Raw genomic sequence first — 26,863 nt, 5'->3', positions numbered from 1 at the left:
GTTGTAGAACAATAAGAGCTTATAAATGATGAATAGCTCTCGTTCCCTGCTCTATTTCTCCTGTTTTCTACTATTTTCTCCTGTCTCCATTCTCCAGAATGGTGAATAAGTAATTTCCCTTTCAGCTCTCAGCACATAAAGCAACACAAAGAGCAGTGGCAAAGAAATTCACATTGTTCCTAAAAGAAAGCGATTGAAGATGAAGTCATTCTGTATCTTGAGTACAAAATACATTTCTATGTTTTGTTATTTTTATTGTACTGCTTCTTTTTCATTGATCCCCCCATCATTTTTGATAAATGGTTCTTTGCTCCATATGCCGAGCAATGTTGTTTTTTTTCCCCCAGAACCTAAACAGCCATCAAAAGCTGAATTTCAACCGCAGGAACATTTCCAAGAGATATGGTCTATTAGGGGTCCTTTGCTCGACCCCTTCTATTTTCAGGGCAGAAAGCAGGGGCTAAAGAGTTCCAGGGAAAATATTTCACCCCCAAAAGCTGCCATAGTAGGTAGGTAATACTTTTAGAGTGCCTCTGGGTTGGACCTTAATTTCTCCTTTCTGATATGTTTAATCTTACAACTACTAGGTTGTAAAATTTGTCCACTTCAAATTTCACAGCAAGGATTGTTGTTTTTTATTTGTAAACACAACATTCAAACTTTGGCTTCCATGCAGGCTTCAGTCAGCAGAGGAGACATGGGACACACTACGAGCAGGGAGGGTAGACCGAGCTCCAGAATCAAAGAGATGGAGCGCCCATTTTGACAAGAAAACAGTGAATCTTAGAAATAAACTGTTCATCAGTGATTGTTCTCCAGCAGTTACGTTTTAAAGCATCACTAGAGAAATTTATGAACCTAAAACAATGTGCTTCTTACTCATTTTGAAGTACGTTGACCTTTCCTATGCAAATGCCCAGGTACGAAACTGCCCTAGAGTGCTGGGGCTGAAATAACTTGGGTTTCCAGCCTCAATACATACATACAGAGATTTGCTTTAATGACAGTGATGTTACATCCCATAAACAAGGGGATGTAACATCACTGTTAGGGGAGCAAAATAGCAAAATATTTGCCAAATTATCTAGTGTTACTTTAAAGAACAAATAAAAAATCCCCAATCTTATGAAAATGTGTAAAATGAATACGGTTTGGGGTCGCACGGTGCCTCACAGCAAGAGGGCTCCAGGTTCAAATCCCAGCTGGGGCCATTCTGTGTGGAATTTGCATGTTGTCCTCGTATATGGTTCACCCCTGTATGCGTGAGTTCACTCCGGGTACCCTGGCTTCCTCCCACTGTCCAAAATTGGTGACTCTAATCTGACCCTGGGAGTGACTGTGAGCGTGGATGGTTGTTTGTCTCATTTGTCTCTGTGTGGAACCTGTGATGGACTGGCGACCTGTCCAGGGTGTACCCCGCCTCTCAACCAACGATAGCTGGGAAGGCTCCAGCCCCCCCCCCCCCCCCCACACACACACACACACACACACACTCTGAGTTTGATTAAGCTGATTAAACAGCTGGTTTGACTGTTCTGTGTGGGCGGCTGTGACCAGCGCAGCAGACTCTAGTGAGGAGAAATGTTTCACACTTAATTTGCCTAACCTCACTTGTATTTCAGAATAAATAAATATAAAATATTTTCTTTTGACTATTTGTAATATGAAAACAGGTCCAAATACATTGACAATTTACATAACTAATGTAATTACTTAGAATTAGTTTCCCATCTGGAAATGCGTTTTTAAAGTCACAGTTGTTGTAGGTAAAAATTAGGTCTTCTTGTAGGTCTTCTCTCCTCTCCCGATTATTAGGTATTTTCAATGACAAGAAGTGTGTTTTGCTGAAGAAGAATTATCAGTGATCCAACAGTTGTTCCTATTCACATGGATCTTTGAAGAATTTTTATTACTAAGCATTTGAAAGAGATTAAAAACAGCTCTATATCAAATCAATACTTAGCTTGCTTGTTATCAAGTTGTTCTACCAAAGTCTTTGGCTTTGGAAGTTGTGGCATTTGTGGTCATTGTGCAGCAAAGTTGATCCCAGTCAAGCGTGAAAACTGACTGTGTCGACGTTTCACTGTGAAAATTTTGTCGAGATCAGAAGTTAAACATTTGCTCAACTTCAGGTGCTTTTCAAATGCAAAGAATCAGCTGCAGCGTGCAGTTACAGAGTGAATGTGTGCGTGATCTGTAGCACACACACACATTGTCTTTTACCATATGTCTGTTTGCTCTATTACAGATGTGTCGTACATTTAATTTATCTTTGCCTCTGTCTCTGTCTCACCCATATGGACTAAGACGCACATACACACACACAAAACACAATATACTCTGTTATCTTTGCTTTACTTTGCTTTGCATGCTGGAAGATAATTTGTGATCAGATAATACTGAAATCGTATCGCCTTATTTGATCTTGGCTTTTTGCTGTGTCAGAAAGACACAGAAGGTAAACCAGTCATCCTGGCGCACAAAGCGACAAAAGTTCAGTATCACGGCATGATTTAGAAGCCAGAAGCAAAGCGTTGTCTAAAAGTGTAAAGGTGAAGAAGAAAGGACAGGAGAGAATTTCACTGAACACAGTATACATTAAAATACTAAATGTAGATAACAGTACAGCAAATACAAACAGGACTAATGTTTGTGAGAAGGCTGAAGAAGGAGGAGCCGTGGACGATTTGTCAACTGCCAAGTGTCACAATTAACACGTTACGACATGTAATGTGTGTCAGTCTGTACATGTATGAGTAACAACCACAAGTGCTTGTTGCCTGGGTATACACACACAAGAAGTGCAAGAAGGTGCAAAAGTGGGGCTTGCGCCTCGATGTGTGAAATATGTTTTTCACGTGTGTGTATGGATATGCACAAATGTGCCAGTATGACTTCCAGGCATTATCTCGAGTGCTGGCACGCCTGTGTAGCAACTGTCGAGCTCATTAGCACTTTCAGTAAAATGGGCTAATCGAAAAAGCAGCTCTGCCAGTGTGTAAACGTAGTTACTTCAACACCATTAGTTGCAACTTTTCCCCTCACAATTCAGCATGGCGTAGAAAGAAAAATAAGATCCTTAACCAGAATAAATATGTCTGGTAATGAAAGTGAAGATGATAAAAAAAAATTTAAAAAAACATTGAAAATTCAATTACAGCGAAAGCGAAAAAGTAAGGTTACTAAAATGACCTCAAAAAAGGAATCACACATGTTCATAAGGCCATAATAATGTTAGACCTTAAATAAAGTATTTTTATTCAGAGAAAGATTGGAAATGTGGCAAAAGGGAAAAAAATTACTTGCTTTCAGGCTGTGAAACAAAATGTACCCATGACCAACAATTTAATGAAACAAGAATTTTCAAATAAAAACAGAAGTCTTAGAAAAGATTTGAACATATTATATGGATTATTTGTGCGGTGGAATATCTTTTAAGAAGAACAAAACTGATGTATTAATCTGTTTTAGGGGATGAGATTGAGATTATGCAATCCTTTGGTGGGACTGTGATATAAGATAAATGTAACTTTTTGATAGATAAGATAACTTTTTGGATGCATTTAACCTCCAATTCTGCCTGTTCAAATTAGAGGAGGTCAAATTTTCAGTTAGTAATTCAGTGGTCGCAAACATTTCCAGAGTTTGTAGTTCTAAATCAAGCGGTTTCATCTGTCCAAATAAATCTGCCTTTGCGCGTGTGAAGAAAAATGATCTGTTTGTAAAAACTATTTTGAGCTTATCTTTAGATCTTAAGTGGCTGGATGGACGGTGACAGTCCAAAGAAAACAGACAACTTTGTTACCTCCAGCCCCACCGCAGGGCCTGAAAGTCCAGAAGATTTTAAGGACTGATGACGAACTCAGATGAGATGTACTTTATGATATCCGAGGAACAAGAGCCCCTCCTTTAATCTCCTAAGTATGTATGGAGCATTCAATGCTGAGCAGGCTCAGCTGCTTCTGATTTTCCATCAGAAAAAGTTGAAATAGCTCCGACTTGTCTGAGGGTTCACTGTTGTTTTTGTCTTTTTGGAGTCAAGAATAAACATTTTGTTTTTGTCTGCCTGATATGCTTGATGCGTGTTGCTTGGGATCAAAGCAAATCGGACTATTTTCCGGACAGGTGCGTTCCCATTTCGGGATCCCCCTCGCTAGGGTTTGGATAGGGCCGCAGCCTCTGTTGCAGCACCTTTTGCTTAGTCGTGGGCCTTGTTTGATTTGTGACCTGACAGATAATCTCAAACTCCTCCACAAACTATTTCAAATAAACAGCCCTGTTGTGGATATGTGCACAAGTTATTATTATTACTACGCTCTGTAAATGTTACAAGCTACATGATTTTAATGGTTTAATCTGCCCTTCACAAGTTTAAAAGTCACAGCTGATACAAAGTGTGTAACAGTTAATGTTCTCTGCAGATACAGTGTTTGCAGCATTAGCTTTACTCTACTTTGACCTCACTTTTTTCTTTTACATTTCCATAAGTACTTATTGTTTCATATTGTACCTGGTGACATGTTTAATTCATGCTGTTTGTTTACTAAAGAACAAATTTTAAAATCTGCTCTTCATGATTCATCTTCCACTAAATTCATGGGAAACACCCTCCTTCAGTTGTAATGTGTTATGTATCAGGACATCCCGGTAAGTTCATCCCAAGGTCAGACCGTGCAATGTTCAGTGAAACTGCAAAAACCCGAGAGCTTCATCTCAGACTCTACAGGCCTCAGTTAGCATGTTAGATGTTAAAGTTCATGACAGTACACTTATAAACAGACTGAAAAAGTGTGGCTTGTTTGGAAGGGTTGCAGGAGAAAGCACAGCTAGGTTTGAAAAGTTACATCTGAACAAACCACAAGACTTCTGGAACAATGTCCGTTGGACAGACCAGACCAAAGTGGAGATGTTTGGTCATAATACACAGCAGCATGTTTGGAGAAAAGCAAACACAGCATATCAGCACAAACACCTGATTCCAACTGTCAAGGACGGTGGTGGAGGGCTGATGATCTGGGCTTGTTCTGCAGCCACAGGACCTTGCAGTCATTGAGTCCACCACAAACTCCTCTGTATACCAAAGTATTCTAGAGTCAAATGTGAGGCCATCTGTCTGACAGCTAAAGCTTGGCTGAAACTGGGTCATCAAAAGGACAATGATCCCAAACACAGCAGCAGATATTCAACAGAATGACTGAAAGAGAAAAGAATCAAGGTGTTGCAATGACACAGTTAAATTCCAGACCTCATTCTGACTGAAATGATGAGGTGGGACCTTCAGAGAGCTGTGCCTAGAAACCTAAATGAACTGAAGCAACAATATAAAGAGTTGGCGAAATTCCTTCACAACAAAGTGAGAGACTGATAACATCATACAGAAAACAATCCTTTTATTGCAGCGGAAGTTGGTTCTATAAACTATTCAATCATGGGGTGGGCACTGCTTCTGCATTTTAACATGACTTAACTTTTTTCTTAAATAAATAATGTTGGGGCGGTCATGGCGTAGTGGGTTAAGCAGCCACCCCATGTACAGAGGCTATAGTCCTCGCTGCAGCTGGCCCCGGTTCGAGTCCCGCACCAAGCAGCCCTGTGCTACATGTCTTCCCCATCTCTCTGCCCCCTGCTTCCTGTCTCTATCCAACTGTCCTATCATTAAAGGCATAAAAAGCCCCCCCCAAAAAATGCCATAGTGTAATACAGTATGTGTTTTTGTTCATATGAGGTTGTATTTAAAAAAACGTAAGACCAGATCAGTTTTAATATTGACTCATACATACATTGACATAAAAATTAATGTATCTATGCATATACAGATGATGCTTCACCTCCAAGTGGTGATAGGCTAGGATTTCCACACAAGGGACAGGCAGCAATGTACCGTTTTCTCCCAAAAAGTATAAATATAATGTTTACTTTATTGGTCTTATATGTCAAAATATCTTTAAATCTCTTTGAAATGTCTGATCGCACACCACCACCCCTCTATCTGCTCTGTCTCATCACAATTGGTCTGCATTTGCTGCAGCAGGTGTTGTATCAAAAGCAATGCAGCACAGCAGGGAGACACGAGGAAATGGTAGTTCCTATCCATATGGTCTCCTGTTACACACACGCACACACACACATGCACACACAGGCTGTGCGAGAGAACAGATCTAACAGCCTATCTTTGGCTCGCCCACATAAATGTCCGTTTGGCTCTGCTCTGATCACATAATTGCCTTGTACACTCGTCTCCTACACACACACACACACATACACACACAGACAGCGCACATCCAGAGAGCATACATTGAAGCACACTCAGGGGAGTTCACGCAGACATATCTTCAAAACCTGGATATATACAGCATACAGACACACACACACCACTTTGTATGGTAAGAAGCGGACACTTCACACATGCAGGAATGCCTGCAAGCGAGCACACACACACACACACACACACACACACACACACACACACACACACACACACACACACACACACACACACACACACACATGCGTACACAGCAAATACCAAACAAAAACTCCCACCAGATCACCCACACACATAGTGAGCACAATGGAGAGCGAGTGAGCCAGATACACAGACGTGCAGAAGGAAAGAGGTGAGAAAAGACAAAAAGATAAAATCTGGGCAAAGAGTGGGCATTACTCTGACGAGAATCGTTTTAGTTTAACAACAGTTTTTGGTCTATTAATCTGATTGAATATTGATCAATTTTCCAATTTTCAGTGTCATCGAGTATCCCTAAAATGAACCCAGTAACACTGTTATCATGTTAATAATGCATTATAAAGCACGACAACATGAGGCATATTTAAGGTTTGATATACTATATGTTGAAATTCTTTCTTAAATCATGCCTCATAACCTTTTTCAAATTTTTTGTTGTGAGAATTGGACATAAACTATTGCAAATTCATGCTTGACACTTCTATACTAAAGCTTGAGCCACCTAAACAAAAACAAAATTGAACTGATTTTTTAGTATCTCTTAAAACCAGTCACAACTCTCTAACGTGGTGACTGTGTCCCTGTGAGACGGTGTCGAATGGGAGCATGTTTCTATTGACGTGCAAGAACATGCCTGGAAATGTTGCAGGCATCTTCTTTGCAGATCATTCAACTAAAGATGCCAGCAGGCCTGCATCCAGATCCTCATCAAAGCTTTTCTATGTTTTGCATGTAGGTTGCAGCACAAACATAAATGTCAACAAGTTCTGCTTGAAATGGTATTAAATCCTAAAGGGTTCAGTCCAGAAGGAGCCCAAGTTGTCCAGCTATTCTTAGAAATCACAGTGTTCATGCAGGATCCATTCCACATGGCAAAAAAAAAAAAGAAAAGAAAAAGAAAGAAAGAAATATCGATGGTTGCCCCTGAATTTCCCTCTATTATTCCACCAGGACCAACACTCATTTAAAAGCAAGCAAAACTGACAGGACAGGATTACATACAGGACAATGAATTCCAAGTGGATGGTAATAATTAGATGACCAAAGTTTGCTAAAAATTAAGCCATTTTCTGTGTTTCTGTCACTTTTAAGACTTGGAAGGAGCACACAACAATAAAATTACAGATGCTGTTGGTATTATTCATGATTACAGAATCTCTATTTTATGTACGGCGACAGTATGGAACTGAATCTCAGTGCTAAGCAGTGAATGTGCACCTCACCTCAACGCCCCACATTCCTAATACTTTATCCAGTATGACACAAAGCATTATTGAGGTTGCATGCATTATGTCAATGGCCCAATCAAACTTTTTCTATGTAACCAATCAGCGAGACACAACAAATTGATTATGAATAAAAGATCATCAGCAGAGCTGTCATCAGCTGGCCCGCTGATACACAAATGAGCAGAGCAGCAAGCCCAATGACAGCAGCACTCAGACGGGCCAATCATTACACCTCCTCAGCAAAAAAGGAGAGGCACGGACACAGAGATACAGCCTTCTGAACTAGAAGATAGAGTCTAGAGAGTGTTATCTGAGAGCAGAGGAGGAGGTGATTGCAGAGAAGGAAGAGCTGGCTAAAGTAAAGTAGAAGTACATAACAACAGCATCGAGATTTCAATGCACGAGAAGGAACAGGAGGGGGGAAAATTGTTGGGGGGGAAAAAAGATGCAGCGTGTTTTTAACAAAAAAAGGTAGGATAAGAGTGAGGGGGAATATAAAGAGAAAAGATAACAGGTTGCATTATTGAGAAACAACTGATGAGAAATTCCAAAGAAGGATGGCAGTGAAACGAAGCAAGTAACAAAAAGCTAAAAACAACAAAACCAAAAAAAACAAACAGAAATCTCAAAAGGAAAACAGCCATTTTTTTCAGAAAAAAAAAAGACAAAAGTTTTTCTTCCTACCTGAGTTCCTCTTGGAGATGTACTTTACATCATCACAGGCTCCACTGACAAACAGGAGGAGGAGGAGGAAAAGGAGAGTTAAAGTCTCCATTGTCCTATTCACCGCGGGCACCTTGAGGAAATGGGACAGAGAATGGACGTGTTAGTGATCACACTGGATCATTTTATCCAGTAATATTCAGATCCTCAAAATGGTCAAAACAGGCAAAAAGACAACTTTATTAACAATTTTATCTTAGAGTTTTGAAATGATCATTCTGTCTTCCTCAGAAGCTTATCATACATTTTGCAAACTTTGCCTCTGAGTGAGTAAGAAATGAGAAGTTTGGTCATTTTAGGCCAAAAAACACTGAACTGCTGTAAGGACATGTTAAAAACGAAGATGGCATACACACAACCATTTCCAGCATGAAGTTAGACACATTATGTGCCCACTCCCAGGCACCCAAATATTCCACCAACAGAACTGGCAGCATTTGAGTTCTTTGAACCTGAATTTGAATCATGTTTTATCATTTTTAATTTCCTTTAAGACAATACACATACACACAAAGATACAGACTCTCGCTCCCTGTGTTTCATATGAAATATCTGATTGTAAATAATCAGAGGATATTTCCAGTTTGCATTGGTGCTCTAAGCTGTGAAACACACACTGTCTTCAAAAATAGTCCCGAAATGCAACTAACCAGAACACGACAGCAAGTGGGGTTTTTTTTAGCAGGCGACAACAGCCAGCACGGTGTTGTGAACTCAAGTGTTCACTGCTTATAAGGGAGGAGATATGTGATATGTGTCTGCAGTGGTGCTGTGGGAAGTTGTGTTAACTGGAGGAGACAATGTTGTTGGTACCGATTCCATTGCAAATGAATATATACTTACATGGTCATTTTTGGCATTAATTAGTACTCAAAAAGCAAAATTTTAAATATAAAACCAATATAAAACATATTGGTTTCTTGGGGCATGTTTTACATCATACTGTGGAAATTATGGATCATCGTTGCTGACATCTACAATGTGTTTGCACAGTAAGAATTAAGTCAGTGGACAATTCCTGCGTACACGGCTGCCTGCACAAAACACACAATGCCACATGGATCAAACTGCCTATTTATTTTCCTTTTATATCAGCCATATCTATAGTCAGGTTCATTTCCTTTCAAGAAAAATACGCTTCCCCATTAAAGCGTGAACTACAACGTTACAAGTGAAAATATCACCGTGTTAAAATAAACCGAGACATGATGCAAAGCCATGATATTAGAAAAATGTCATATACAAAAAAAGCCCGAAATTATTTAATGTTTTTTCTATATAATATTTGATGAGAAATTTCCTTCAACAGTAAATTTCTAATGGATTTTTTTTTTTAAATACCTCAAATATTGTTGCATTTGAACCAGTAAAACACTTTATCACAACAAAGGTGGTAAGGAAGAGTTTGAAAAAGAAAATTAGCAATGCCAGGAGTTGTTTCATGACAATAAATGGGAATTCAAACACCAGCTTGAAATCTGATTGAAATCACGTTCAGTTCGCACTAACGGTGGGATAGCTGTTGACAGAACTCAGGGTGGTGTTGATGTGTGTTCCACTGCTCCGTGCTTTTGAGAATTGGCAATGCAATGCAATAATAGAATGGGGATCCACAACAGTGAAAACAAATTCAAATGATGAAAAATAAAATGAAAAATGCTGCGTTCTGTCCCCACAGTCGACTTGGAAATCATCTCTTCTGAATTTCAAGGCGTCCTGCCCATCAATACTGATTTCTTTTCATAACAAGAAAAATAATACAATTTGCACACCTTAGGCTGTTTGAAAAGTTATTTCTTTAATACACAGTACTTTGCAAAAGTCTTGATCCACTCCCTTTTTGCAACATATTTAGCTTTCAAGCAGCTGTAATCTTTCAAAGTGTCCTTAAGCAGTATTTCTCCAGGGTTTCTGAAGGTCGTTCAAAGTTCTTCTTTGGAGATTGGCAGCTTTTTCTTTCTTTCTCACTCCAGTTATTGTATCTGACAGTTTTCACAGGAAAGTGTTTTTTAAGCCACCTAAAAATGACCTGAATCTTCCAAGCATAAAAAAGACAACTTAACAAAGAAACAATTTTGAAGTGTATTTTTAGGCACTTTGTTATAAGGCAGACTTTTGTGAGGACAGGTGATATGTTCACATTTTTTTGAGTTGTGTCTACAAATGCCAAAGATACCACAGTTTGACAGAGATTAAGGCTACCTTTACACGGAAACGATCTGAAACCAAAACACAAAAGTGGCGTTTCGTTTTCAGTTTTAAATCTGCGTGCATACGGAAACGCAAAAGTGTGTGACGTTTCATTTTTATCGATGCAGTAAACACGCCAGATGGCTAGGTGGCAACACTACCAAGACCAAGTCTTTCTACTTCTCTACTCATTTCTATATGACGAGAAACGCAGTTTTGCGTTTTCATCCTTTACACGGTGGCACGACAGTGGAGCGTTTTCAAGAATTCCACTCTGGAGGGCAGTTTCACTTTTTTGCGTTTTCATGCCCCCAAAACGCCGTTACCATCTAAACGATATAGTGCATCCGCAAAAAGGTTTTGCGTTTTTAACCCGTTTTCGTTTCCGTGTAAAGTGCCCCTAAATGCTAATTTTGCACCAATAAATTATTACCAAAGCACTAGTAGTCAGTAAGCTTGGCATATCTCAGCATGATGTGCAGAGCTTCTTAAAATAACTTTGACAACAAAGAAAAATTGGTTGGAAATTAATAAAGAAACAGCTCTTTTTTCTGTGCATTATGCTGTTTAACTAATCATATGAAACATCTCTCAGTGTTACTTTGGTAATTTTAGCACTGAAAGCTAATGGTAACACATCAGCGTTGCTAGCTAAACTAACATTAACTTAGCTTGCTATTGAGTTTTTTTAATGTTTGCAATAGCTTGTTTTTCAAAACATATTAGAGAATTTGAGGTAATTTAATCTCTTAAATCATCTCAATAATCCCTGCAGTTTGGACTCTTGTTCAACATGGCTAATAACCTGTGCACTACAAAGGGAACTACTGGACAACTTGAGAGCACCCTATGTTTTTATATCTTGTGCAGCCTGTGATTAAACTGTGCTGCCCAATCGATGACAACGTGCCTAATTTGAATTTTCTTTCTTAAAGGTGGGGTAGGGGTTCTTTTTCTGGAGCATTTTTTTTTACATATTACCTGAAATACTCTTCACACCCCCATTGCAACCAATTAATTAAAAGTTTTGACACAAAAATGAAAAGTTTTAGTGGCCTCTAGAACGTACAATCTAGGAAAAACACTATCCAATCATACTGAACGGACCGTTAACGATGATTGGATTCTGATGCGTCTATCAAACTGCAATCTGCTCCTCCCTCCCCCTCCCTCCCCCTCCCTCCCCCTCCTTCCCCCTGTGCGCGTACCCTTCTTCATGAATGAATTACGCATGTCCAGAAGCTTGGCAGGAAGCTAAACTAGAGCCAGCTTGGCAAGCACCTAGCATTATTAAACGTATAGTTAGCATATACTAAATACTAAATACGGCAACGATCGATGCTTGCTGTCAGAACAGCGCTCGTGCACCTTCGTGCTCGTGAACAAGCATTGCGCATTCATGTACTCTAGAGGCGTGGCTTCGGGGGGAAAGTGAAGAAAAGGGTTGGGACTTTTGACCTGTGTATTTTCAAAATGCAGCTTCGCTGGACTAAAAATCCAGGATCTCCTACCCTACCTTTAATAACATGTCAACACCTAATATTTGTGGGTGTATAAGTTCACATCGGGTGACACCTGGACAATGTGGTTAACATAGCTTACTGGTTTAAGGAAGATTATTTTTAAAACCATCTTCCAGACAGGCATTGAAAACAGGAGGTGGGATATTTTTTATCATGCATAATTTCATACCTCCATGCTGCCCTTCAGGTTGAGGATATTGCATGTCTTTTTATTACTGTTACTCGCACATTAATGGGGAAGGTCGTTTTTTTTAAACCTGGACCTTATTTTTGGCATAAAATACGTTCATCTACTCACCGATAACAGTTTGGTGAAAGTCTGCATCCTTTGGAAGATATTTAGATTGCTCGAGATCCGTGTACATCCATATAACGAAAGTGAACAGGGCATAGACAATACAGCCTCTAAACAAGGTCTTATCTGTCTTTATTTCACCAATACTTTAAGACGAATGAATGAATGAACGCGTACTATTGCACTGTTAGCTCATAGCTGCTGTGTTGTTGTTATCCGGGGCTATCGGGGGGCTTATAGGAAGCTTTCTACACACGCGTCTGGTGGGATGACGTCATTGACGCGCCGCTTACAGAACAGCTCATCCACTACGATAAGGACGTCCATCGTACTCAAAGTCGTCGTCCACGTCGTCAAAATCTGATAAATATCCTGCCAAGTTGCACAAAACTAGCAGTAGAAACTCTGTGTGAAGATAGCCGACTGTCACAGAGCAAATGGGTAAATAAGCTGTGCTGCAGCGGTGCACAGCGATGAAGTCATCCCACCAGACGTGTGTGTAGAAAGCTTCCTATAAGCCCCCCCGATAGCCTCAGATAACAACAACATGGAAGCTATGAGCTAACAGTGCAATAGTACGCGTTCAGTCATTCATTCGGCTTAAATAAATAATAAAATAAAGAAATAAAGACAGATAAGACCTTGTTTAGAGGCTGTATTGTCTATGCCCCGTTCACTTCCGTTATATGGATATACACGGATCTCGAGCAATCTAAATATCTTCCAAAGGATGCCGACTTTCACCAAACTGTTATCGGTGAGTAGATGAAGGTATTTTATACCAGAAATAAGGTCCAGGTTAAAAAAAAAAAGTTCTTCTTTAAGCTGCGCTCTCACACAGGCTAGCTTATTCTCCATTTGGACCCCCCTCATAACCAAACGCTAAGCTCTCTTTATCTTACCCTCTCTGTCAGCCCCTCCGCACGGCATAACATCCATCAAAGAAACACATACACCAGGGTCAGTCTCCCGTGTTTCACACATGAACCCAGACTCACTTCTGTAGACACCAGCAGCAGCTTGTTTGATGTTTGATCCACCATGAACATGAGCTTGTAAATGGAAGATGATACCAAGCATACGTATGTGATTCGCGTACAAAGGGTAAAAGGAAGAATGAGGTCACTTAAACAATAACATATCATGGCCTGTATAAAAATAATGTCATTCATAAAAACACGTATAGATTAAAAAAAAAAACAGCAAGCAAAAGCAAGTTACTTGTCTGTAAGAATTTGTGAGGCTTTAATTTCCAGACAGAGAAGGAAAGAGAGAGCGCAGCACAGAACAAACACAATTAGAGCATTACAATCCCCATATCTTTCATCCTCCGTCGCTATGCTTTCCTGTCTGTCTGTCTCTGATAATGATTTTCCAACACAACAGCAAAGGCAGATCTAAGCATGGTGAGAGTGTGTATAATGCAAAGTGTCACACATTACATGTACTCTCAAAGGTTCAGCAACAAAAACAAACGAACGAAAATAAAGATTCAGAAATCTTGTGTGAGCGTGTCCTAAGGCAAAGGGAAAAAAAAACACACTAGGGTCAAGACTTGCCGTCTGTTTAAAATTTAAATACTGTATACAGAGTCAGGATGGGCAGAACTGTAAAACCTTAACTCGTACTATTAATAACATTTTCCTACTGACGTCAATTTATGAAGTTCTTGTGACATTTCATGAGAGAAAATCTACGATTAAGCTGTTAATCCCAAAAATTCATCCAATGCTTTTTTGGTGAGGGACAAATTGTTATAGCTGGCCTAATACCAAGACAAACACTTGGTAAGATGCATGTACACACAGGCTCAGACACCCACACCAACACACACATAGAGATAACCGGCTATTCTCATCAACCAGACCAGCGTTGAGTTATTAGGCCGGCTAAGCCTCACATCCCATATTAAAAACAGCCTTTAGCCCTTCTCTGTCACACTATCTGTCTCGCCCAAACTGCATGAGTCATGCTGTTTTGGTTACGGAGGCAGTCTGTGTTTTACATGAGAATGTAACCCACCTCATCATCATTATGAAAGATTTGATATCCATTCTTTTAATCCTTGCAACTGGAGGTGTAATTGCTTTGAGTCTTGTGTCACACACCCTTGTTGTCCTGTCTATATGGATTACTTTTTAAGAAGCTCCTACATTTTGACATAAACATGACTTTTAACATTATCTACTTTTATTATGTGTAAACATCGGATAAAGAGAAACTGATGAGCACATAAGACAAAACTGTTCTATTTGGAAATTACGTCAACATAAACTGTTATAAAAAGAAAAGTATCACTGAAGTGTCTTAGGACAAAACCAGTATATGTCCCAAACAAAATGTCAGGTTTGGAATTCTGTGCTTGAGAGTGACCCATGATCACAATATAACATTAGAGCAGCTCTGGGGATCGGCAAAAAATCCAACCAAATAAAATCTGACAAAGGAACAAGCAAATGACTCACTGTCATTATTAGTTTCCAACAATGCAATATTATTCTGAATCTGAAGATCAGATGTGACTCATTCTAAACAAGTGTTGTTCTATTATTCTTGAAGCAATGTACAGTACTTGTTCTAATCTAGAAAGAAATTTCCATTTAATTACAAACATAATTAATCTGACAAAGAAAATCAACATTTCATATTCTCCATTTTCTGTCAGGGAATTTTAACTATAAAGAAACTGTATCTTTGGCTCATTGTTCAATTTAAACTAGATCGTGTCAATTTTTGTGTGCTACTGGCAGGACAACATTAAAGCCGTTTAACCACAGTCCTAATTAACTAAAAAAGTTATTTTTTCCACCGTCACTATCTTGGAAAACTCTTTTTACAGACTTTATCCAAATATTCAACAACTGTTTTAAGTAGGTAAAAGGATGTGGAGCGGCTTCTGGGAATTTTAAAGGACGCATAAGTTATTTGTGCAAATGTGAATGCAATCTTTGCATTGTAGGGCAATTCTTAGTTTCAAAGAACAGTGTTAAAGATGATTCGAGTTTTTAGGTCCTCTGCTGATCACAAGGAAACTCCTTCTAATGGTCTGAGAATGTAGAAAAGCTAAATTAAAACAGGTTGTTGGTGACTCGCCACTTGAAACTAACAAGCATCCTATGTAGCATTACCATTTAATAAGTCAGCCATTTTGTGATGCTGTTTTGGTGCAAACATGTGCTGCCTATCATTTTAGATTTTGCAAATGCCTGTATACCCTATGTCCTGAATACTGTCTTCACTACAATAAAAATAAATATATAATACATTTTTGCATTAATGTTGTAATGTGAAATGTATCAATAGCTGTCTGCTTCTATCCCCTAGTAAGCGTTCTGTATAGTGACAAATATATTGTGGGTAATTGTGTTCAAAAATGAAAATTTGAACACAGCCAGAGACTCATTCACTCAGCATGGTTCCCTGCACAGTTATGATTAGCCGTTTCTCTTTCATTTGGCCACTTATGGTGACAAAAAAAAATGTAATCTGCAGTGTCACAGCAGCAGACTTTCTTCTTACCTCAGAATCATGTTCCTTACCTGTCATAGTGTACCCTTCTTTACAACTGCAATTTCCTTTTTAGGTCCTGAAAAAAAGCATGTAACATTCATAGTGATTTCCAACAACCCTGATTTTTTTATTTCCTTTTTACTATAAACTGTGAGGCTTGCACTTGAGCAGTTGAAAAAAATGAACTTAGAACGTGCTGTGTCATTGGCTCCATTTTAGGATGTTTAAAAAACAATTAGCACTTGGGAACTGAGGTTGTTGCTACATTTAGGTGCACTTCAAAAACTGTATTTGATTACAAGATGTTTACAGAACCCATGAAAAACACGATTCTGTGATTATGTTAATGTGATTGAAATGTTAATGGGATTAAGGATCACTGCTTAGTGTAATTTAAGACATCAGCATCCGTTTTTTAAAGACACACTTGGAACATTACCTCGTATTTTTCCCATCTCCTGGTGCTATGTTCAGGTCCAAATTAACCACAGTTTCCACTGAGTCATCTCAGGTGCTGCCTCTGACCGCCAGCTGTCGCTCACAAATTCTTACAGAATGTATTTTAGTTGATGAATCCCCCCCATCCTCCTGAATGCAGCAGGATAAGCTGTGAAAGGTATGACCGTTCCATCTGCAGTCTCTAATTTGAGAGATGTGGTGCACACTCATCAAGCCCTGTGCAATTATGTACGCCTCTTCTAATGTGAGTACCTTGATTAAATCTTGCACTAGCAGCACCAGACTCTCACAATATAAGCACAGGAACATCTGTGGTTTGTGTGCATGGAAAAATGTTTTGGTGATCACGCAGCAAGCTTTTCCAAACTCATAAAGGGACATGGTTAGCAGGAGCAGAACAATGCTTTTCTGAGCACATGACGCACACAGCTTTACTTAAACCTTTAATGTCCTCCTCTACTGTTTGGTAGAGCACATCTTCCAGCAACCATCTCCTCAAACGTTTGTGGAGATACATTACATCTCTTGAGGGTTGAGTGACATCCTGAACAGTTTTCTGAAACATTCATTCTTATTATTGCCCAAATTAAATGGAAAAAATGCAAGGAAACATTTTACTACTATTTTAACTTTTTTATCGAAGATAAAAGGGGTAAATCCTAGATCACCACAAAGCTGATGGGATCAGTAACACATCCTGGTTTTTAGTCTTTTGTTACCATAAACTTCATGCCTGGACGGAACATGTATTGTGGTAAAAGTCAGTTTTCAGTAAAATCAGAGCCAATAAAAGACAATATAAAACTTAATAAATCATCGACTGAATGTGTGCTTTTTCATATTAAAGGCTTTTTCTCCTCTGTTCAAAGAAAATCTTTGTTTTATCATTTTTTATTTATTTTTTTGCTGGTTTTGAATGTTTCAACCCCACCAGGTAAATAATGAACCAGATGTGCCTGATGCTTGTTTCACAGAACCAGCAGTATGTCCTCCTCAGATCCAGCGGCACAAGCCACATATACGTACACCTTGAGTGTATGGTTAATACAAACACAACAGGGTTGTTTTGATTAATAAAGTCGTTGACCCAGCTGAATAAGTTTGATTCCTGGTTGTATATTGGATAGGAAATTATTCCTGGTCAGTCCTATTCTCTGTGTCACAGTTATATTGAGAGGGATTAATGATCACTCTAATACAGTGCTTTTCAAACGTTTTACATCAAGTACCAACACAGTTCATCCCGTTTTCTTAAGAAAAATATTAACTGGCTTATCCTTCAGTCCTGCATGTTTGGTTGAAAGATGTGATGGCTTAATGCATTCTTTGCTCAGACCTTCACCACATACTGCAGCCTTAGCTCTTCCGCTTCTCCACAAAGGCTGAATGCCAAATTCGAGACAACTTAAATCATATTTAATTGGTGTTTTGTGGCATTGGTTATCATCAGAAAGCCTTTTCTCTCCATTTAAGAGATAAGTTCCTACCTCACCACTTGTCATCATTTCCACCCGACTCATGAGCTGGTGCAGGGCCAAGGAGCAGACCCACTGAATAGGATCTACCATTACTGATCACACGCTAAAAAATCAACCACCCACGCTGGTGGGTCTGAACCTTTGTCTTTTTGCCACAAATGGACAGCCTGGAGCCAAGTAAGATGTATCCTCTCATCATTGCCATCTCACGATTCTCAGAAGAATGCTTTGTAAAGTAAACAAATCTCTAAAATACAGTTACATTTCTAAAGCATAAAACTGTGTCATCCGTGTTTATGAGCATCAAACATGGAACAGATATTTTTGTTCACATTTCCAAAAACACACCAGTGTGTTGATCACAAAAGATTAGCAACTGTGAGACGGGAACTCATGTCTAGCCTTCTGCTTTGTGTATGCCAGCATCCACGTGACATGACGGGAATCATGACCCATAAATTGTAAAATGTCTGAGCCCCGATCATTTTAACTCATTACCCTCCATGGGTGGGATTTATATTAAACAGGGCACTTCAGCATGGACCAACTCCTCCTACCATCTTCCTCCTTATAAGTGAACAAGTCAACAGAGTCAAATTTTATAAATCATCAAGTAACTTGATATCGAACATTGATATCAAACAAAGCAGGATACTGAACGTCAACATCAACCTGTAGGAAAACATTTAACATCCACAGCATTATGTGGTGAGCTGAAGGCTGCGTCAGTGCCAGGATATGAGGAATGAAAGCGGAGTCATTGTCCAATATTTGAGCTGTTAACTCGAGACTGCATGTCTGGCACTGTGAGCATTGTTGAGATGGATTTGAAATCAGTAATATTCTCATCATAAAGTTGCTCTATTACACAACTACTAGCCAAAACTATTCTGGGTACCTTTAATTAAAACATCAAATTTATTCATAAAGCACATTTAAAACAACCAACAGGCTATACACAGCATGAACGCACAAGAGCAGCAAAAGAGAACAAGCTACAATAACAGTGTTGAACAATGCAACAGCACACTTTACAAACACGTAAAAGCAGAAAGAGATGAGACATGTCAAATAAAACCGTGAGTTAAAAGTTGTTCCTTGTAGAAATAAATGGCAAAAATGCTTAATAGAGAGAGAACAATAAGAGAAAAAGAAAGAGAAAAATAAATATGTCTTCACCATTTTTTTTAAAAGAATCAACAGAAAGGGCACATTTAACTGACACTGGAAGGCTGTTCCACAGCTTTGGAGCCACCTGTCACAATCCCCCTTACACACTGACCTTGATCCTGGGGCAGCTAAAAGACATTGTTCAGAAGATCAAAGACATCTGAAGTCTGAGTAAAGACAAAGGAGTTCAGAAACGTACTCTTGTCTCCCATGTAAAGCTTCAAATACAAACAAAAGGAGTTTTATAATCAATTCTGTATTTCATTGGAAGCCAGTGGAGAAATGCTGGAATAATACTAAATCATTGTCTGGATCCAGTCAAGAGTCTGCCTGCAGATTTTGAATAATGATCCAACCTTGTGATGACTGTTTCCATATCACTGCCAAAAATAAAAGGTTGATTTCCGTTTAGCAACGTTCCTTAATTAGAAACTTCTTACCGTAGAGTTTGTGTGTTTTTTAAATCACAATCAAATATGATACCAAAATTCTTGACAAAGGCCAATTCAGACTGAAAAACAAGGTCCCTTAGTGGCTTGCTAATCTTACTGAGGTGTTGGGGGTACCAAAAATAACCACCTCAGTCTTGCTGTCATTTAAGTAAGGACAGTTGTTTTCCATCTTGCATTTCACCTCCTGAGGGCAGTTAAGATGGCTGTGACAAGCGTAGACTCTTCTACATTTAAGGGCCGGTAGATTTGAGTAACATCGGCAAAGCAGGGAAGTGAAATGTTGTGCTTATAGTAGATAGAGAAAAAGTAAGTCTATACAGTATGAATAAAGTTGGCCCCAAAGTTTGGGCTAAAAACAAGACTTGGCGGTTAAACAAGGGGATAATGACTGGAGGACAGTAAATATGATGCCAACAAGGTCCTCAAGATGGGTTTTTTTAAGAATTAAGTGGTCAATGTATCAAAAGCTGCACAGGGGTTCATAATAATCAAAATGTCAGCCATATTTACCTATTCCTGCCCATGAATAAAGATGTAATCCTTATTAACTACTCGCTTCTATGCATTGATCTTAAAGTGACTGAGGTGAGTTGTCTACTTTAGAAAAAAATATGGTTTAGAGTGGACTTTTAAAACAGAAAAGCTATATAAAATATATAGCAACATCAATCACAATGATGGATTGACTGCTGGAAGTATACTTTTAAAATGGTTTCGAAAAAGACCGCAGCCACCAGGTTGGCAATCATTTTAAGGACTTTCAGGCTGCACAGTGAAGCACAAATGGCAGTGTAAAAAAGGTCTATTATAAGTCACGAAGACATTTCCCACATCATTACCCCTCTAGCAGGAAGGTTGGATTCATTGAACCCCATCGTCAGTATGCAGCCACACGAAGACGAGGCAGCATCTCTCTTATCTGCTGTCCAGGGCTGAGGGATAGTGCTCAGTTTCAAACCCTTCTTATTAACTGACAGGAGCAGCGGCCAGCATCGTCTACTGCTGCTGGAGCCCATTCACTTCAAGGTCTCACAGCTGTATTACAAGCAGCCTTCTTCGCGTGTCACCGCGGGGATGTTTCATTTTCATCCGAGTCTACTTGAATGAGCCTTGCCACTCTCTCTTGACATCCATCATCAACATGGCAAGTTGCGCCCTCAGGGCTGCAACTGCTTATCACAGCAATCTCAGCAAAATTCCAGACATCAAGAACAAGAATGGCAGCTTTTTCTGAAACGCTCAAACTGCTGTGTTTGACACCAGTGATCGCATTCCTCAGTGAGTTAAACTCTTTACTCTTGCAGAGAGCTGAGAAAAACCAGGGGGTGAAAAGGTAATCACGGTTGATATAAGGGAAACACAGGCTGAAGTTAGGTTTTTTTGGACAATGCTTAATCTTATTAATCAAGGTGGTTTAAAGGTTGAGTGTGCGGCTGTTGGGGAAATTAATGTAGATCTATGAGGGATAGAGTAAAAATACTTGTGTGTCTGTGTTTACTCGATCTTAAATCACATGGGGTAACCCTGAACTCTAATGCATTTGAAAAAAATTCAAATCACATTCACAAATCACATAGGCTAACAAGTAGCTTACTTTTTCCGCGTGGTTTCCCCATGTGCTTTCTTCCACGTGTCTCCTAGACATTCTGACCTTGCATGAATCCCTACATGCAAAGCAGATGCTCTCAGGGATTTTTGCTCCACATGCAGTTCGGTGTCTCCCTTCAATCAGGCAGTTTTATGTTTTATGCATCCAGTGCCTGAGTCAGTAACCAGTCTGTGCCTGAACCAGCCATGTTTGGACCTTTTAGCTGGTGTGCATTTGATCTTGATGAATTAATTTGGTGTTATTAAGATAATGTTGTAATAAAAGACAAAAAATCTGTTGTTGTTTTAGCTAACTTTTGGTTTTTGTTTATGTATTTACCCGTTTATTTACACATTTCTGGGACCTTTTTCTCTTGTCAGTCCTTGTGTTTTCTACTGACACAGTTGATATACAGTATATCAGTAAAGTGAGTATCATTAATCAGATAACTTGATTTAAACTGCAGTCAAGATCTGGATGTGACCACGCTTTGCCTTTAAAGCTGCACTGACAGTTTAGACTGTTTCACAGTCCTCTGCCTGCTTATGTAATCCCACATTTGGGTCACATCTGTGCCACTTTTGGCCTTTATGACTCATTTAAGGCAATGACATGGGTTGTAAGGGCCAGACATGGCCTAAAGGGTAGCAACAAGGTTATGTTTGGGTCATGTCGTGTGGATCTGAGGCTGAGTTCAGGCACTCACACCAAGACAAAACTGTCATTTAATGTCAAATGTGGGCCATGATAAAACTGCAAGTTCTAGCCACAATAAAAAGAAACAAAGAAAGAGAGAAATAACCATCTCATGGCTTTTAAATGGCTTGGCGTATCACTACACCTTTTCTCCTCAAATTGTGGATGGGAATTTATGAATATGAGAGCCAGGCCCCATTCATATCTCTGCCCACCAGCTAAAGACACTGGTCTTACCTCTTAACTCTGACTGGAGTGGTTCCCAAGAAGAGGAAGCAAAATTATTCAAGTGGAAGTATCACAGTGATAATGTATCTTCACTTTATTGCTTTTAACGATACTGAAAACGCACAACTGGCCTGAAGGCCAGAGCAGTGACTGCTAGCAGCTTGGGTGGCTCAGCTTAGCTGTCAGGCCTGTCGTCGGCCGGCCAGTCAAAGATGCTAGTGGCTGCCTAGCAGCTACTGCAACTAGCATACATGGCGGCTGGATGGGCTGGCGGTAGCTCGCAGGCCAGAGCGACCACTGCTCACAGCTGTTCCCTTGCTGACAGGTCAGCAAGCGTTTGCATTTCTAATATTGTTGAGATAGAATGGTGGATAAATGATCCTTTTGATACTTCCACTTGCATACAACCTCTGTTGTTTAGTATGTGTTCCAATGGTGTAAAAGAACTTTAGCAGTTTTTCACAACACAAGCAGCAGCTGTAAAGCCCCAGCAGAAAGTATTCATGATTGCTTCCTCTGATGTTCTACATGGAACATACTGGCTGTCTGACCTCTCCTTTCTGAGACTGTAGGTGGTGCTTTGAAGACGGAAAACTGGGCCCCATAGCATTGGCTGATTTTGCTCACGATATGTCTTGTAGCGCACAAAAAGCATATTATGGACATGCTAACAAGGTTAAAAACTTGGTTTTAGCAGAGGGGGGCTGGAACATAGTTCTCTCTCTCTAACTCCAGGTGGGTATGTAGGCTTACATTTATAGTGCTGAATGATTTTGGAAGTGAGCAGGTGCCTCTCACATTGTTTATCAATATATATCCCAATATCTAAAGTAATTAAACTTGCCCAACACTAAAAAGATTCCACTGCAAACAGTACAATACTGTCAGAGACATCAATACTGTACTGCTATCTACAGTGCATCTACTGTAATACAGTGCAAAGTAACATCATATTATGTTCTGAATTTAAGTATTTCACATTGAAATTTCACAGTATAGAATCCACAGGCATCTAATGGTTACAAAAGGTACGTTTTGCAACTTTTACATTCAAATGTTTCAAATGAATAAAAATAGAAAGCCAAGATCAGTTTATGGAGTAACACTTAAAAAAAACAAGAACTTTTTATAACTTTACACTTAAAAATGTCTATTTTCCTTTAAATGTTCGTAGTATTTATCAGTTTATGGCTTAAAGTCAGTGTGATGGTAGATACATATCCAAACATTCAAGTATCCTCAGCAGGTTATTTCTGCTCTTCAGTCTTCAGTATAATACTACAACTTTAAAAAATACTTATCCTTGCAACAACAGGAATCTTCATCAATCCAACAACCCCCTCCACTCATGATGTCAACCATTTTGTGGTTGGTGTCTTGGTGTCAGGAAATACCATTTTATGCTGTTTAATTATAATTTCCAACAGTTATATGTTAACATTGACGATTATATCTGCATCTGTCGCATGTAAATTAACTGTAATTTGGAATTACTATGACAACAGTAAGATCCTGTCAATAATCTACAGTAAATTTACAGGTTATTTGAATCTGTTAAAAAAACAAAACATTTTGCCTGTGTTTCTGTGAATCTCCTTGTCATGTTATGTGGCTTCAAACAGAACAGTGCGTTAGATGAGGTAAAAACGAAAGCTAAAGGCTTTTATAACTGTAAGTTTTATAGGTTTACATTTTAAATTCTTTGCAAAAGACAATTATTGACCATTTGGTGTCAGATATTAACATTAAACGTAATTAGTTATGTGTCATTTCATTCCGTTTGTCAGCTAAATGCTCCTCTTTGTTTACCAGCTAGTACAGCATTATAACAGCATAGTACATGCAGTTATGACATTGAATGCGATGTGTTCTGTAGCTGTACCTTTCCCCACTGGAACTGTGGAGTTGAACCTGTTGTGTTTGACATGTTCTAAACATTACTTGGGATTTTGGGGGAGGTCGCAGGACCATCCTGATCCAGTCTTGTAATATCTTTTTCATTTGAAGATCCCATTATTCCTTCATGGGACTGTTTACTTTCAGGTAAACAAGCTCAGACGACTGATTCAGTGATATTGTTGAGTTCATTTTCTGAATGTTACGGTATTTTGGATTACAAAATAAATCCAAACCCCACCCTCCCAGTCCTCAAGAAAGTTGACAGTATGACACAGGTCTGAACTAGTAGATCACTCTGTCTGCTGTCTGGCGCAGACAGAAGTTTTTGACTGCTGCAGCTGAAAACTATGCTAATGAGATGGATCAAAACACCAAAACACTGAGTTGAAAGGCATTTAAATGCTGTTGGCAGCTGCGGGCAACTGCGGTCAGTCAATAATTTCCTGAGAGTTTTTCAATACAGTCATTTGACCCATTGCTGACATAAAACTATTGATATATGTTGACATAAATTTAGTGAACTGATTTAACACTTAAATAGCCAGTTAGAAAAACCACCTGAAAGTAAAATAGAGACATTTAAAGAGGCTCACTCATCAAATTAATAATTGGTGTCATGTTGTATTTATCTCTAAAAGGATAAAGACGAAAAAATCTTTTTTGTTTTGCTGTTTTTAGCTGCTGAAAGGTGATAAAACTCTGGGGCAATATGTACTCCCCAAGCATGCACACAGAGATCCTATTGCATTTGTTACAAAGCCACTAAGAAGCAGTATTTCATCTGCATATCTCTTATCCCCTTAACCAGTGATCAGAGTCTCCTCCCATGATAAATAATGACTGTTTGGAAAAAAAAAATTCCCCCGTATTGCAGCACCACTACTGCAAATTTTGTCATTTAAATAAGTGAATAAATTGTGTTGAGCGTATCACAAGATCAACTTGACGAATCAATTCAAACGGACTGCTGCCTCAAATTTATGTAAACATGAGTTTTGATGAGTTTCTCATGGTTATTAATACAGTGCTGATGGGACCAGAGCAGGCAGCTGCCTTCACGCCAACATAACAGACTACAACTGTCCCCTGTGGCTTCCCCGTGATGGTAGAAAAGGGACGCTAAATAATGAATTAGTAAAAATATTTACAAATCATTTGCGCTGGGTAAGCAGAAAAAGGAGTGTGAGTAGGTATTTAAACTTTTATAAATGCAAAAAGCTGCAAAAACAAGTGTCTACCATCGTGCCTGCTTTTTCTCTCGCAGACACTGTGGAGATACAAGGTTGTGGGACAGAAACACGTTCGCATGACTGCACACACACACACACGCACTGCACGGGGTGTGTGATAATGAATGCAGCACCACCTGTTCAGTGAATGATCTAATTGCTCTCAGCAGAACCCCATTTCCTCACTCTTGCGCTGTTTAACAGCACCATTTAACAGGTAAGAGAGGCTGCTGCAGAGAGTCTCCCTCGCACCTCCACTGATTTAACAGTTAACAGTTTCCCTGACGTGTCCAGAAACAGCCTCCCTTTTTCACATCGGGGGGGGGCTGTAAAAGAGACTAAAAGGTGGGCACGGACAGAGAGGGAGTTGAAATAGGGAAATGAAAGAATGACAAAATGAGGCAAGGTTCCATAAGGGAGACGACTGAGAGGAAGTTCCATATTGTCCTACTGATGAAACACTGATCATGCGTGTCTGCCCCACAGGTCCCCAAAGACTCAAGAAACATATTAGAAATGATTGTAAATACAAGTGACTTTCGTTTTAAGGAGGACTCCTTGATTTTGTAGATTCTTCTATCATAATACACAGATCTCAAAATCAACAAAATGCTTATCATTCTTGATGATGTTTTATATACAAACAATATGTACATAAATGACTGTTATCAAAGTAACAAGCAAAACGCCTCTCAGGATCTCAGCACAGCAGAATATGAAGTATGAAGCACTGACAATGAAAAAAAAACAGAAATGCCTCCATAGATATAAGATCATGAATACTACTAACAAAAAAATCTATAAAATGTGAAATCGGTTATATTCAATGAACTCGTGTTAATACAAAAAGTTACACCACACACGGTGAATGTAGCTAGTCGCTAGCACTACTATACTTCCACGCGTCCCAGACTCCCAGACACTCTGAAACAAAGACCCCTCATTTACATAATGAATCAAAAATGTATAAATAAATAGAAAATAGAAACACAAAGGACACATTTGGGAAAAAGATACAGGAGGAAAAAATGCAACCAGGAAATAAAACAGATATAAGTACATATGAATACAATATTAGGGAATTACAACAACCCCCTTGTTGTAATTCCCTAATTACAAAGAACAATAAACAAATGTATTAAACAAACAGGGATAACTGAATAAAGAAATAAATTAAATAAATAAATGGAATTGTAAAGTAACAGCTTCCCCGACACGCCTGGCATTTGGAGGTTTGACATTTTTCACTTTGGACCCAAACTGAAAGCACACATTACACTTTATGTGCCAAATGTCACTGCACATGCATGACCGTTTTAAACAAAAAGTAGATTGAGCATAGGGAGCATTTGAGCTTAACATTTCCTTTCAGTTAGTGTCTGTACTACGCTTTGTTAGAAATACTTTAAAAAGGAAGTGGTGGAACGTATTCATTTGATCTCAGTTTGAGCTTTTCTTAGATTTAGGGAATGTTCCCAATGTTGTGTTTATGAGTTTCTTCCTGCAAAGCGTCAATAAGAAAAACAATGAGCAAAAGAAAAGTCTGACAAAATGGCAGCACGAGAGATGTGTTCTGTCATGTTTTGACACAAAATGCCGAAGCAAAAGACCAGTGACTGTGGAAATGCCAAACAGAGTTGTAGTGAGACACAGGTGCACCTATCCTATGTTCAGTTCTGTGTTAAAGTCTTGATCCAGCCCTCATTCCTTTATATTTTGCTCCTGTGT

At 39.1% G+C, this 26,863-nt stretch overlaps 1 protein-coding gene across 2 annotated transcripts in view; it reads right to left on the bottom strand.

Moving 5' to 3' along the window:
- Positions 1 to 26,863, bottom strand: part of il1rapl2 (interleukin 1 receptor accessory protein-like 2) — a 516,058-nt gene that overhangs the window by 420,513 nt on the left and 68,682 nt on the right. For both annotated transcript variants that reach the window (XM_075480861.1, XM_075480862.1), the window contains exon 2: positions 8,380 to 8,491. In XM_075480861.1, the coding sequence (XP_075336976.1) occupies positions 8,380 to 8,470 (91 nt within the window). In that variant the 5' untranslated portion in view covers positions 8,471 to 8,491. The remainder of the gene's footprint in view (positions 1 to 8,379; positions 8,492 to 26,863) is intronic.

Source organism: Odontesthes bonariensis, chromosome 13 (assembly GCF_027942865.1).
Source record: "Odontesthes bonariensis isolate fOdoBon6 chromosome 13, fOdoBon6.hap1, whole genome shotgun sequence".
Taxonomy (NCBI): domain Eukaryota; kingdom Metazoa; phylum Chordata; class Actinopteri; order Atheriniformes; family Atherinopsidae; genus Odontesthes; species Odontesthes bonariensis.
Note: the sequence above shows the minus strand (reverse complement) of the source record. Positions and strands in the feature narration are given on the sequence as shown.